The sequence below is a fragment of the Callorhinus ursinus genome, unplaced genomic scaffold, assembly GCF_003265705.2.
Source record: "Callorhinus ursinus isolate GAN/ISIS: 27379988/994484 unplaced genomic scaffold, GSC_fseal_2.0 scaffold78, whole genome shotgun sequence".
Classification (NCBI taxonomy): Eukaryota; Metazoa; Chordata; class Mammalia; order Carnivora; family Otariidae; genus Callorhinus; species Callorhinus ursinus.
Window position 1 is genome coordinate 2,410,799 of NW_027397140.1, and position 13,345 is coordinate 2,424,143.

Genomic DNA, 13,345 nt, shown 5'->3' on the forward strand with positions numbered 1-13,345 from the left:
CTAGGTTTGCCTTTTGTTATAGCAGATTTTATGCTGTGACATAAGGAAAAGCACATACATTAATTCTACAAATATAGCACCATTTGTAATTGAGAAATGCTTCTTGCTTGAAAATTTAAGAGCACCTTTTTGTTGACCTTTACCTTTCTATGTGTGATATCCTGAAACCAGGCAGAGATAGTGAAAAATGGGTACCCATCTTTTTAAAGAACAAAATGATCTCTCTTACTACTCTGATTAAATATGATAACTGAATCCCATGAAAAGCTCTTTCAGGATAAATACTTGGAGTTCTCAATGAATGGATGTTAGGAGCATTTACATGGTTATTCAAGATGAAAGGTGTTGCTAAATATCTGCCTATGTGTGTGTTCATGGCCATCGCTGTGTCTACCAAACACAGTGAAGTAAATTGGTATTAAAGAACTGTGTACCTTTATGTAGTCAATTTAGTCAGGCCTAATTTTGATACTGTTTGCTAACCATCATAACTTCCCTTTTATAAATCCAACTGAGTCACAGAGGAGGCAGGAAGTGTTTATTTTATACATGTCATTCCTGGATACTTCCCTTCAACAGTAAGTAGATGGTCCAAATGCAGTACTTTGCATCCATAAACAGCAAAAGGAAGGAGGAAGGACTGAGCAGTTACCTTGCCCATAGCAAGCACCCACTGTGGGAACACCCTTAGGTAGGATTCTATCAGGTAGAGACCCATGTGACATATGTGATGGCAATGGACTTCTTGTTTTACTCATTTACCCCGTGGTCGAAATTGCTTACTCTTTACTATGCTACTCTAGAGAATTAGATTCAAACAGACATGAACCACCAAGAGCTTTTTTTGCAAGCAATTTCATGACTGGTTTTATGTCATTTTTAGGAAATGAGCCCACCAAAATATGGATTTTTTTTTCAAAAAATGACATTTATCCATAGGATTGGTTCATTTTTTATTTTTTAATGAACATTTAAGGTTCATATACAAAAGCTAACAGAGCAATAAGTCAATCATGAAATAAGTACAAGGAAACAAAATGAAAAATAACTCAATTACAATTTCTCACCACTGAAGCACTACGCACTGGCTGCAGCAAGAGGTGGTCAATGTTTCAGCCAGTGAATGCATGGGCCAAATGCCAAGACTATCATCACATCGCTTTTTGTGTTAACACTTCCTTTTCTTCCTCTGATCAGTATTCAGTTGGGTGGGGAGGTTGGGGGGGAGAGAAATGTTTCTTCCCCCCCCCAAAAAAAAAGATTTTTAAAGCAGTTGATTATTTTCCTTGGGGAAATAATTTAGCTGTTAATCTAACATACCATATATTTCTGTTATTAAGTTTATCTGCATAAATATTTGCCTAATCTATTTCTTAATGTAAGATCATGCAGTACTTTCTAATTTCAGAACAGTAAGAATTATCAAAGGCAATTAGTTTTGTACATAAATGCCCACAGTTTCCTTTTTAATGAAAAATGTGCTCTTTGTGATCTTTGTTTCTTGCAAGAGAGTTGGTCAAGTAATAATCATGGAGCATTTCCTAAAATATTTATTTGCTGGGAAAATTTGTATGAAATGACATTTGAAGTATAAAAAACATTGTTAGGTAACACTTGGAACAGTTAAAAATATACTTATCTTGTTTGTAAACTATCAGTGTAAGATACTGAGTATCTGAGTGTCAGAGCCATTGTCTCCTGTTTTTCTAGAAAGTTGTTTGCTTTATTTATCAATGTGACATCTTTGAAACATCTGACGTTATATATAGAAACATCAAGGCAATATTATTTGTACATATTATTAAACATGCAAAAATTTCCTGAAAGATAGTGCCCGAATATGGAAAATCCCTCTGAGCTCAACCTCTCCTTGGTACCATTCTGCTGGAAGTATGGCTCTCTTGGAGTTTGGGAGTGCGGTGGGTTATTTTGGAGAGGCAGCCCCTTTAATCACCGGTTCCCTATTCAAATATGTTGCCCAGTAAACTAAGTTGAAAGTGCCAAACAAGACTGGGAATACAATTCGGGACATTTTGTCAATCTTGCTGATGCTGTTGTAAGTCTTTTTGTTTTCAGAAGTCTTCTCTTCAGAAGGCTTTACTGAAGCTGAAGATGCATTTGAGGTCCCTGCAGGGGTCTGTTCCTTTGGGATGTTGGGGGGGTGGGTCATCTTCCCAGTAGTATAAGCATTTGTGGACTTATTTAATATGAGTTCCCGCTCCTTTTTCTGCAAAATATAATAAGATTGTAAGGGCATGACATTTGCAGGCAACTGTCAACTCATTTTTGAAGATTCGAAAGGTTTATCTCTCAAAAGAGAGATAGAGAAACATAGCTTAGCTCTGGGGAGGGCAGTTCTCTCACAGACTTCTAAGCCTACAACCCCACATGGCCAGTCTTGAATAAAAAATTCTAGAACAGGCAAAATAACTCATGGCAAAAAAAAAATCAGAACAGTAGTTGTCTTTGTTGAGGTGGAGACTGGAAAGGCCTCTGTTGATTGGGAACTGGCATGGTGAAATTTCTGGAGTGCTAGTGATGTTCTCTATCTTGACAGGGATTTGCGTTACACAGGTGAACATGTTCAAAACGCAGCAAATGTATCCTTAATATCCTTGTATTTTACACTATGCAAATTTTTCTTTGAAAGAATCAAATGGTAAATACTGAACTGTAGTTAATGACATACATAAATTTATATGTATATAAATATATTTACTGGGAAATGTACTGTCCTTTAAAATTTACTTTGAAATGGATAAGAACATAAGATGGATTGAGGATGAGTGAATGCATGGATAGATAGATGATAGACAAACAGACAGTAGTGACACATGCATAATAAAATGTTCATAATAGAGAGATTTTCATTGTAAGATTCTTTAAACACTGCTGTCAGTTTGCAAATGTACATGATAAAACACTGCAAAAATCTGTTCCATTAATATAGTGCCATTAAGTAAAATTTACTTAAGAAAACACAGGAGAGTAAATTGAAAAAAATATATCAACCATTAAAACTGTGGAAAAGATAACAAGTAGAAAGGAAACACATGCAACAAGTAGAAAGGAAACACATGCAGCAAGGAGCAAGAAGAAGCAAGTGAAAAGAGAGGTAGAGTAAATGTGGAACCAGAGGCAAAGAGCATGGTGACCACCTGCGGACATGGTGAGGTAAGCCACAACAGTCCTGGGCCAGAGTAGGGACCCTCTGGGCCACTCTTCAGAAATACTACAGCTCTTCCATATACCAGTGATCATGTGTGCATCCACACTGGTCCGCCAGAAGAAACTTTTTTTTTTTTAACTACCTTGAATGGCTCCCATTTTTTGGTGGGGCCAAGAAAAGAACAGACACTTTAGGAGACACTAAACTGTCCTGGTAGTGCATGTTTTACTTGGGGAGATGAGCAGCAGCAGCACAGGATTCAGCACAGTCACAATGGCTGTAGTGTTCCTGGAGATGTGCCCTGGTCCCCTTTCCAGGATGACTTGCTGCCCAACTGCAGGCAGAGTGGCTGGAAGATATCCTCCAGCACCAACTCCTTCAAAGTTGACTTCAACGTCTTCCTCCACTGAATGTTGCTCTAAACAAGGTCTGTTCTTTCACTGGTGTTCACTCTTAAAAAATACCCTGCACCCCAAACTCTTAGGTGGCATTTGCCTCTGGAGATCCCAACATGTGACAATGGTGAACCTAGTCTATTTTTCAAGCTCTCTACTTCTAAGTAAAAGTCAGTTTATGTGAGTAGGCTAATACTATGTTTACTAATTCATGTGTACTATCCATGTCTAACAGTGTGACTTGCCTGCCTAAATGCCTTTAGATGCCCTGATGCTTCAACTGCACAGCACCTTTCAGGCCTAAGGGGTAGGATCCCCAGTACCATAGCCCTCTGGAGAACAACATGTAGTCTTGAAGTTGCCCAAGACACTGAAGTGTGCTGCTTATTCTAAAAGATCAGTGCTAATTTAGGACTAGGCAATCCGTGTTAGCTTCAACTCTCCCTCTCCTTTCAGGTTTGGATCTATGGCAAGTAGTAACAACAGTGGAGCCAAGTGTGAAAGTGGTGGCTGACAAAGATGGTGAGCCTACATGACATTTTGGGGCTCTCCATTCATCCCTTTCTCTTAGACTCATGGATATGAGCCTGAGGCCTTAATTCCTGTAATAGGCTCCCATCTGCCTTCCTACTCAGATGTGGCTATCTCCAGTCCACTGTCACGTGGCCACCAAGACCCAGCCCTTAGTAATCATTTAATTTCTGGCAACACAATGCTGGGTGTTGGGAAGCCTTCTCTCCCGATTCCATTCATGTTCTTCCCCCCACAAACCTCCTCCATGGCTCCTTTGGTCTTCATCACCAAGTCCAGATGCTTTGGTCAAGAATCCCCAGTCTGCCTCTACAAATGTTTTCCCAGGTCACCACAAATCATCCACCGTGGTCAGCTCACTCCTATTCTCCCACTTGGTCCCTAACCCCCAAAACATCCACTCCTGAGGTTGCTACTTGTCAAGGCCCTCCCTCCTGTCCCTTCTCCCTTGAGAGGGCCCAGCATGGATCCTACTAGGCCTTCCTCCAAACAGGGAAGGTGGACTTGGAAATGGGTTTTCCAAGACTGAAACTGGCATGGGAGGGGACTTCTGGGAAGGAGAAAGGAAATTGCTGTGTTAAATGCAAAAAGCAAGCATTAAGCCATCAATGAGACACAGCTGAATGTTCTCAATAAAAAGAGTGTCCTGGGTTGCCATTCCTGATTTGTGGCCCTGGTTGGGAGGTCAGGCCACACAATTCCAGTCTTCTATAATATCTTCCAGGACTCCCTTCATGCTGAGTTCTCATGGACAGATTTTTGATTTTTAAGGACAGATTTTTACTTCAAGTCTACCCTGTTAACTTTGGCCAGCTCTTGTCTCAGAGGAAAAGCTTTACCTATTTGTTTAATGCATGGTATAATTAGCAGTTTATGCTGTGCTGTTTTATTTTCTGTCCCGTATATGTTATTCTCATCTCCCCCAAGGACTTGGTTCAGCTTGGAATTCTGTGTAACCTCTTTTCTTCAACTATTCCTTAGATTTAGGCATCAATCATCCTCTAAATACCTGGCATTTAATTGCTTTGAACAGACTAATGCTTTCCACAATTACTGTATATCATTTAAGTGAACCAAATCATCTCCTCAGTGGAACTGGGTATGTTTTGAGGCTTCTAGGAGGTCACATTGTTCTCCTCACGTCTTTAAAGCCACCCTGCAGAAGATCTACTGCTTTGAAGTGACAAAAGAGTGAACAGAAGATGTATAATTCAAAACTGGACAAGTAATCACTGAACAGACAGGAGGTACTTTAGCAAAAATAATAGGCCTAAGTCTTCGCAAGCCCAAGCCATTCACATGACATCAAACCTTTTGCTTGATCAAAGCGGATGATTCAAAACAAAGTTGAAACAGGACCTCTTGCAATAAGACTTGATAGGGTAGGACGCCTGGGTGGCTCAGTTGGTTAAGGGACTGCCTTCGGCTTAGGTCATGAGTCTGGAATCCCGGGATAGAGTCCTGTATCGGGCTCCCTGCTCAGCAGGGAGTCTGCTTCTCCCTCTGACCCTCCCCCCCTCATGCTCTCTCTCTCTCTCATTCTCTCTCAAATAAATAAATAAAATCTTAAAAAAAAAGACTTGATAGGGTCCTTGAACATAAGGGAAGGGGGTATTTTTTCATTGGCGGGGCGGGGGGGAGATGCGGAGGAGAAACACCTGTCTTGTAGTTGATATTTTATTTCAGGCACATTTTCTCTGGAGGAAGGTGGAAATGAAGGGAGAAAATTTACCTTGACCTTGGCTGCTTCTGATGCTTTTTTGCCATCCCAGGCCCAGCCTCTCTTTGTGAAATAGTTGACGGTAGCAAACTCAATCAGCGCGGAGAACACAAAAGCGTAGCACACAGCTATGAACCAGTCCATGGCTGTTGCATAAGCCACTTTGGGCAGAGAGTTCCGAGCACTGATGCTGAGGGTCGTCATGGTCAGCACCGTGGTCACCCCTGTGGTTGTTAGTGACGGGGCGGGGGGGGAGTGGTCAGGCAGAGAGAATGGAAACAGAAATCAGTATTGGCACCCAGACCCTAGTATAATATCCTTGACCCTGACAGATGAAGACAGGAAAGGAACTGGTTACTTTTATCCCCAGACAGAACTTCCCCTCTCTCCTGTTTTCCTAACATTTAACACACTCATAGCATTTATATTGCTTATTTGATTTATCTTATTAATTGGCTCCTTCCTCTAGAATATAAACTGAGGAGGGTAGGAACTGGGTCTGATATATACACATACTTTGTGTCCCTCTTGTCCCGAACCAAGCCCAGCAGAGAGCTCGTGTCCAGGAATGATGTGTTGAATAGGTGGTATTCCTCTGCGGCAACGGGGCGATACCCAACTGAGAACAGGTAATGACATTCATGCGCCACCTAGTGAAGTGTTTCAATAAAATTTGCTATGCACCCTGTGAGTACTGGGCTCAAGGCAAACTGAAGACACAGACTTGCTTTTACATGATTCACCCAACTTGCAGACCTCCAGGAACCGAGCAGCCAAGTGCAATAGAAATACTGTGTCTGAATCTGGATCTCAGCACTTCACTCTATCCAAGAGGGATCAATGTCCACTCAAAGCCCTTGTGTGAGGCGCCTGTGGTTGTCCGCCTTGGCTTCTGTGGAAACTCTGCAATGACCATGCAACAAGGCCAGACTGTTGTAGGGGGACATCCAGGACTGGCAGATTATGAGCCATCTCTCTAGTATCCACTAAGTGCCAGACTGATCTAAGCCACATTCTGGATGGGTGTCATTATCCCAATTCACAGGCAACAAGCTTAAAGATTTAAAAATATTTAGCAATGTCCCCCATTTCACTAGCTGGCAAATGAGAACCCATATTCGGACCCAGGTCTGCAGGACCCTTCGCAGCCCATGCAGCTTCCACATGCTCTGTGCCCTCCTCCTTACTGAAGTTTTGTCTGCATGAGGGTGCACCTACGTGCATGGGGTGTGGGTGCAATGCACTTGTTACGGGTTGAATTGTGTTCCCCCGAATCCATATGTTGAAGTCCTAAACCCCAGAATTTCAGAATGTAACCTTACTTGTAAATACAGCCTTTACGCAAGTAATCAAGTTAAAATGAGATTGTTAGAGCAGGCCCTGATCCAATATGACTTGTGCCACAGAAATGCACACGGTGTGCGAAGACTGGAATTATCTGCCACAAGCCAAGGAGCTACCAGCTAGGAGAGAGACCAGAAACAGAACCTTCCCTCACAGTCCTCAGAAGGAACCAGCTTTGCTGACCTCTTGATTTGGGGCCTGTAGCCTCCAGAACTGAGACAACTAATTTCCATTGTTTAAGCCACTCAGGGCATGGTACTTTGATATGGAGCCCTAGGAAATCAGTAGAGTACCCAGTACGTCATGTCACTGGTGGTTATGTCTACTCTGCCGAGGTACCTCCTGAACTAGATCTTGCTAAACCTAATGTATGTCTTAGGGATGCCAAATGATGTTGTTCCAGATTCTTATCATATATATGTGTATATGTACATGTGCATATCTATGTATAATATATATGCATTACATATATATATACAAATATCCACATATTCATATCATATACCCCATAAATATGATGGTATATATGATATATAGATATGTAATTTATTATTACCATATAACATATGATGGATTGAATGCCCCTTGGGAGTTCATTTTAAAGTGGCACTCACATTTCAAAGAAAACTGCCTGATAACATACAAAGTGGTACTTCGGGAGAAGTGTGAAAATACTGTAGCAAAATCTCACATAAGACAGATTGCCGGCAGTTTCAAATCTTATAAAAAAAGCTACCAGCAAAGGCTTTTCAAAATGGAAACAATGATCAAATAGACCATGCATCATTTCCCAAACCCTTGTTAGAGAGCCATCCTAAATCCTAATCCTTACACTGACTTCTTAACTAATTGGTCTGTTTGTTTTCCAGGTCACAGAACAGACAGTAGACACTAGGAGTTTGGAGGCTGCTGTTTGGAGGTAGTTAGAAGCAGTCCCAAAACACCTGTGCAGGTCTGGCTTGGGAACACTCACCAAACACTGTCCTGGCAGGGACCGATTCTCTGTTCAGCCAAAAGGACACCTGTGACAAGATCACGGTCATTATGCAGGGAAGGTAGGTCTGGATGACAAAGTACCCGATCTTCCTCTTCAGATGGAAATGAGCCGTCATGATTGTGTATTCGCCTGCAAATAAGCAAATTCATGCAGGATAACCACCTGTCCTAGATCCTGTCTGTCACTCCTGCTCCCGGACCAGAGGTGGTCCTTCTCTCCACCTTCCCCTTGGAAAACTATTAGTTTGTATTGTTGGGGTGAAGGAGAGAATGGGGGATGCAGGATTTCTTAACTGTCATTTTATAAGTAAGTTTTCTGAGCCACAGCCTCTGAAGAGCCTTTGCTGGTGGATGTTTTTCCTGGGGAAAATCAGATTTGTGTGTTTTCCTAATCCCTGGTCATAATCTGTGTCACTCTCTGCCCACCCCCTCGCTGCTACTGCCATCAGGATTTCAGGATTTAGCCTCTCCAGATAGAACTCAGGACATCACAGAGCCCTGCTGCAGGTGGAGAATTTTTCTCCCTATTTCCCAGCCAGAGAAGGCTGGAAGAAGCTAGGGGTGACCACCCCCCTGCTCTGTGCTCCCTGCCTGACCGAGGTGGAGGGTGAGCACCAGTAGCTGGAGGAAGCCACAGGTCCGGGCAGCCCTTCCCTCCCGCCGCCTACCAGGGAGATTGGGGCATTTCCTTGGCGATGCCCCAGTGCCTTCTCTGGATCTGCCTGGCAGTGTGGGAGGCCCGCGGGGACCTTCCGTTCATTGCTGAGAATGATGCTACCTTGATGGTGAACTGGTAAGGAGCCGAGACGGGCTGCGGTGGGAGGGCGTGTGAATGGCTGTCAGCTGGAGAGGCTCCAGGGCTAGAATTTTTTTTTTTTTATTGAAGTATGGTTAACATACAATGTTACGTAAGTTTCAGGAGTACAACATATTGATTCGGCAATTCTGTACATTACTCGGTGCTCACCATGATAAGTGTAGCCATCGTCGGTCACCGTATAACATTATTACAATATGATTGACTGTTCCCTGTGCTGTACTGTTCATCTCTGTGACTGCGCCCTGGGGAGATGGGAAGGCTGCTTTGAGAAGCGGAGGCAGAGTTAAGCTGATCTGAGGACAAGAGTTCTTTCACTGAATTGCAAGGAGTAGACGGTGTGGCCGCGTGGAACTGTGAAGTGGGGAGCAAGGGCGTGAGGCCCCCCTGAAGCAGACCCGGTGGGAGCCATCTATTCAGGGGGCAGTCTGCTGGAGACCAGTGTAGAGCACTGGGACGTCTGAGCCAGATAACACAGCCCTGACGCTTGCTTTTGTAATCAGAGCCCGGAGCTCAGCATGGCCAGCTGTGGATGTGCCCCTGCCTTTTCTCACAGCTGGCTAGATGTCAGAGGCAGAGGGAACCTCATGCAGCAAAATCTGCCCCTTACAGAAATAGAGAGCAAAATTCTCAGCAGTGCCTGCCACACACCAGCAGCGGCAGACCACACTTTCCCCATAGTTCCAAGGCAGGTCAGAGCAGAAAGTGGCTGAGCTGGCTCTGTCACAGCAACAAAGAGGAGGACGAGATATGTCTGATAGCATGGACCGGACCTTTAACGCAATCCAATTTTGCGTCTCCTTAACATCTGAGAAGAGGAGAAATGCCACTTTATTCCTCTGCAGTAGGGTTTGATATTACTCTCTTACTTATAATGCTTTTACTGTTGTTCTTTTCATTCTGTTTTTTTTTTTTTTTGAGTATAGTTGACACACAATGTGACACTAGTTTTGGGTGTACAATATAGTGATTCAACAAGTGTATGCGTTATGCTGTATTTGCCACAAGTGTAGCTTCCATCTGTCCCAATACACCCTTATTACAGTATCACTGACTATACTCCTTATGCTGTGCCTTTTATTCCCGTGACTAACTCATGCCTTCATAGGAAACCCCTATCTTCCACTCTCCTTCACCCATTTTGCCCATCCCTTCACCCCCATCTCATTTGTTTTATTTTTCAGTTGAAGGTAACAATATCAGATAATGTTTTTTAAAAAGACCATCTTTTTAGAATGCAAAGAGGCAGAAACCCCATTTACACATTTTTAAAGAACCATATGAAACAATTCTGAACTGTAGCATCCTCCATTAGCATGGCGATTCTTTACCCCACACATCTGTCATGCCACCTTTTCACTGTTCCCATAAGGTCAGGCTACCACCCTCCCAGTCCTGCCAGGCTCTCCCTCTCTCCCCAGGATGCCCAGCACAAGGCCAGTGGGCAGGCTCTGGGAGCCTGTACGTAGAGAGGGCATGCACTCAACGTCCGTGAGCTTCCTGCCGGCTGTGAGTTTGGCAGTGCAGACAAAGAGTGGTGCTGACCAGGGTACGTTTTGGGGCTTACAACTCATCCCCGTGACAGGGCCCACGCCATCCCTGCTACACTTTTCTTCTCTGCTGTGGAGACTCTGTGGCCCTGGAGTCTCCTCTTCTGCTAACAGCCAAGCCTCCTGACTGCTAAGGTTGGGCCTCCTGTGGCCAGGAGTCAACCAAGGACACACATTGCAGTGCAGCAAGCAGAACACACTCTGTTCTTTTGGACACCTCACCCATTTTACATTAGGTGAAGCCAGGCTGTACTGGGCCTGTGGTACTCAGCCCAGCCCTATGCATGTGAGAGCGAGAGCCCCTTCCTTCTTGGTAAGGCCTCAGCTCTTTCTACGCTGCTTGGTTGTGCTTACCAAAATTCAGCCCCTGGGACTGAACTGGCACAGAGACTGCTGCCTCTGTGTCTCAGTGCTTGAAGCAGGGGCTGTGCTACAGAAGCAGGTTCATGTGGCTTCCAGGCAGAGCATGCAATCACAGGGGTGTGCTCACACGAAGGCAAACACACCTGAGATTATACCTCCTATTGCCCTTAGTACTGCCAGTCACTGTAGCTGGTGCCTCCGTGTGCCACTGCAGGGACTGGGACCCGAACTGGAGGGCTCTTTGTGGCCAGTACTGGAGCTGTGCCCCAGATTGCTAAGTAGAACTGAGATGAGCCTGGGGGGCATCCTTCCCACAAACATGCCACAGGAGCCCTGAGCTCTCCCAGGTGTGGCATTCTGCATTCACTTGGGTCTCACCTGTGCTGGTGCTGATGTTCTCTGTGCCCACCGTCTGCCCCATCAAGTGGTACTGGTTCAGCCTGGAGCCATCTTCTGCCACCACCACTGACTTAGTGGTGCCATTAGTCCAGACATAGACAACTTCGGAATTAGGATATGCATCTGTATGGGGTGGGGGGGAGAAGGTGGTAGAAACATGGAATTATTTTCTGCCTGGCACAACCAAAGATGTTTATAAAAGTAACAAGAGAGATGACTGGAAGGTCCAAGTTAAAGGACCTGAAGAATGCACAGGGTGGTCAAACCAGGGCAGACGTCACCACTGTTCAGGTCCTTTTCATTTCAAAGATCTGAGTGGTCAGCAATCAGTGCCTGGTGCTTCCTAGGATGTGTTTTCTCCATAGGGTACACTATTGCATGGACTGAGACCACAGTGCTGGGGGCTCTCCCAGCTCTGTGGTCTTGGGCAAGTCACTTATGCTCTGTGTCTCAGTTCTTCCATCTGTAAAATGGGGCGGTAATAGCAGCTACTTCTTAGGGCTCCTGCTACCATGATACAAGCTCCTTGATGACCTAATGCATAGAGCACATGAGTGGCACCCGAGTGCATTAGCTATGACAAAGGTTCCACATTTGCAACTGGTACTTCTTTCCTGTTGTCCAATGCTGTCCTTGGGAGGGTGGCATGGTAGGTAAGACTTCCTCCCCCTGGTATCATGCCTATGACTGTTACCTTATATGGCAAATAGCACTATACAGATGGAGTTAAGGCTATGGGTCTTTAAATCAGAAGATTATCCTGGATTATCCCAGTACACCCAATATAATCACTTGAGCCTTCAAAACAGAGAACTTCCTCCAGCTGGAGCCAGTCAGAGACCCAGCTCAGAGAGATGTGAGGCATGAAGTACTTGACCGTCATGAAGATGGAGGAAGGGGCCACGGAGTGTGAGCAGTGAGAATGATCCCCCCAGGTGACAGGTAGCAGAAAACAGGGATTTCAAACCTGCAGCCACACAGAACTGAATCCTGCCAACAACCTGAATGAAGCTAGAAGTAGATTCACCCCAGAAAGAAATGCAGCCCTGACAACACTATAACTCTGGCCAGTGGGACCCCGCACAGAGACATCAGGCAAACACATTGTATTCTGACCTATAGAACTCTAAGACAATAAAGATATTGTTTTCTTTTTTCTTTTTTTCCAGCTTTATTGAGATATAATTGACATGTAACATTGTGTAAGCTTAAGTTGTACAATGTAATGATTTGATATATGTATAAATTGTGAAATGATTACCACAACAAGGTTAGTTACACATGTGTTGCTTTAAACTGCTAAATTTGTGATAACTTGTCATGGAGCAATAGAAAACTAGAACAGGTAGATGGAGAACAAAGACATAAAACATGTAATAGGTGTGTTAATGCTATAGAGAACTACACACTATTTTAAATGGCATTGTCTGGAAAGGCCTAACTTAGGAGACCCAAGAAATGTCCAGGAGCTGGCCATGTGGCTGTCAGGAGGACAAGCAATCGGACGAATGGGTGCTACAAAGGTCCTGAGGCGGGAGCATGCCTGCAATGCCTGAGAAGCCAGGCAGGCACTGTGGCTGGACAGGGCAGAGGGGAGAGGGCAGAGAAAAAGACCAGATAAAATGGTGCCTCAAGGCCATTTTAAGGCCTCTGACTTTTGCTCTGAGCTAGTCAGAAAATACAGAGGTAGGGGTGAGGGGTTAAGCAAATACGTGACATATTCTAACTTATGCTTTAAAAGGATCCATCTGACTGAGATGGGGGAATAGAACGGAGGTGGGAACCAGACAGAAACGGGAAACTGCCGAGGGCAGTATTAAAATAATCCAGGTGGAAGATGATAGTGGTGGGCAGGGGCAAAAAGAGGAGAAATTAGGGATACCTGTTAAAGGAAAGGGTCATCCAGTCGCTAATGAATCATGTGAGGTGTGAGAGGGAGAAGGTGGCCAGGCTGGGCATCTGGACAGGTCATTTGCATGTAGGAGGATGGCAAAGATTCTGGAAGGACCTGGCTTTGGTGAAAAGGCAGCAGCGCCAGTGCCAACGTGTCAGAGTTGAGAC

General features: G+C 44.4%; 1 protein-coding gene across 4 annotated transcripts in view; it reads right to left on the minus strand.

Annotated features, from left to right (window-relative positions):
* Nucleotides 1-940: 940 nt before the first annotated feature.
* GABRA5 (gamma-aminobutyric acid type A receptor subunit alpha5) overlaps nucleotides 941-13,345 on the minus strand; it is a 93,450-nt gene continuing 81,045 nt past the window's right edge. For all 4 annotated transcript variants that reach the window (XM_073887385.1, XM_025852097.2, XM_073887386.1 and 1 more), the window contains exons 8-11: nucleotides 11,264-11,407; nucleotides 8,133-8,285; nucleotides 5,828-6,039; nucleotides 941-2,227 (exon numbers count right to left, since the gene is read on the minus strand). In XM_073887385.1, coding sequence (XP_073743486.1) covers nucleotides 1,925-2,227; nucleotides 5,828-6,039; nucleotides 8,133-8,285; nucleotides 11,264-11,407 — 812 coding nt within the window. In that variant the 3' untranslated portion in view covers nucleotides 941-1,924. The remainder of the gene's footprint in view (nucleotides 2,228-5,827; nucleotides 6,040-8,132; nucleotides 8,286-11,263; nucleotides 11,408-13,345) is intronic.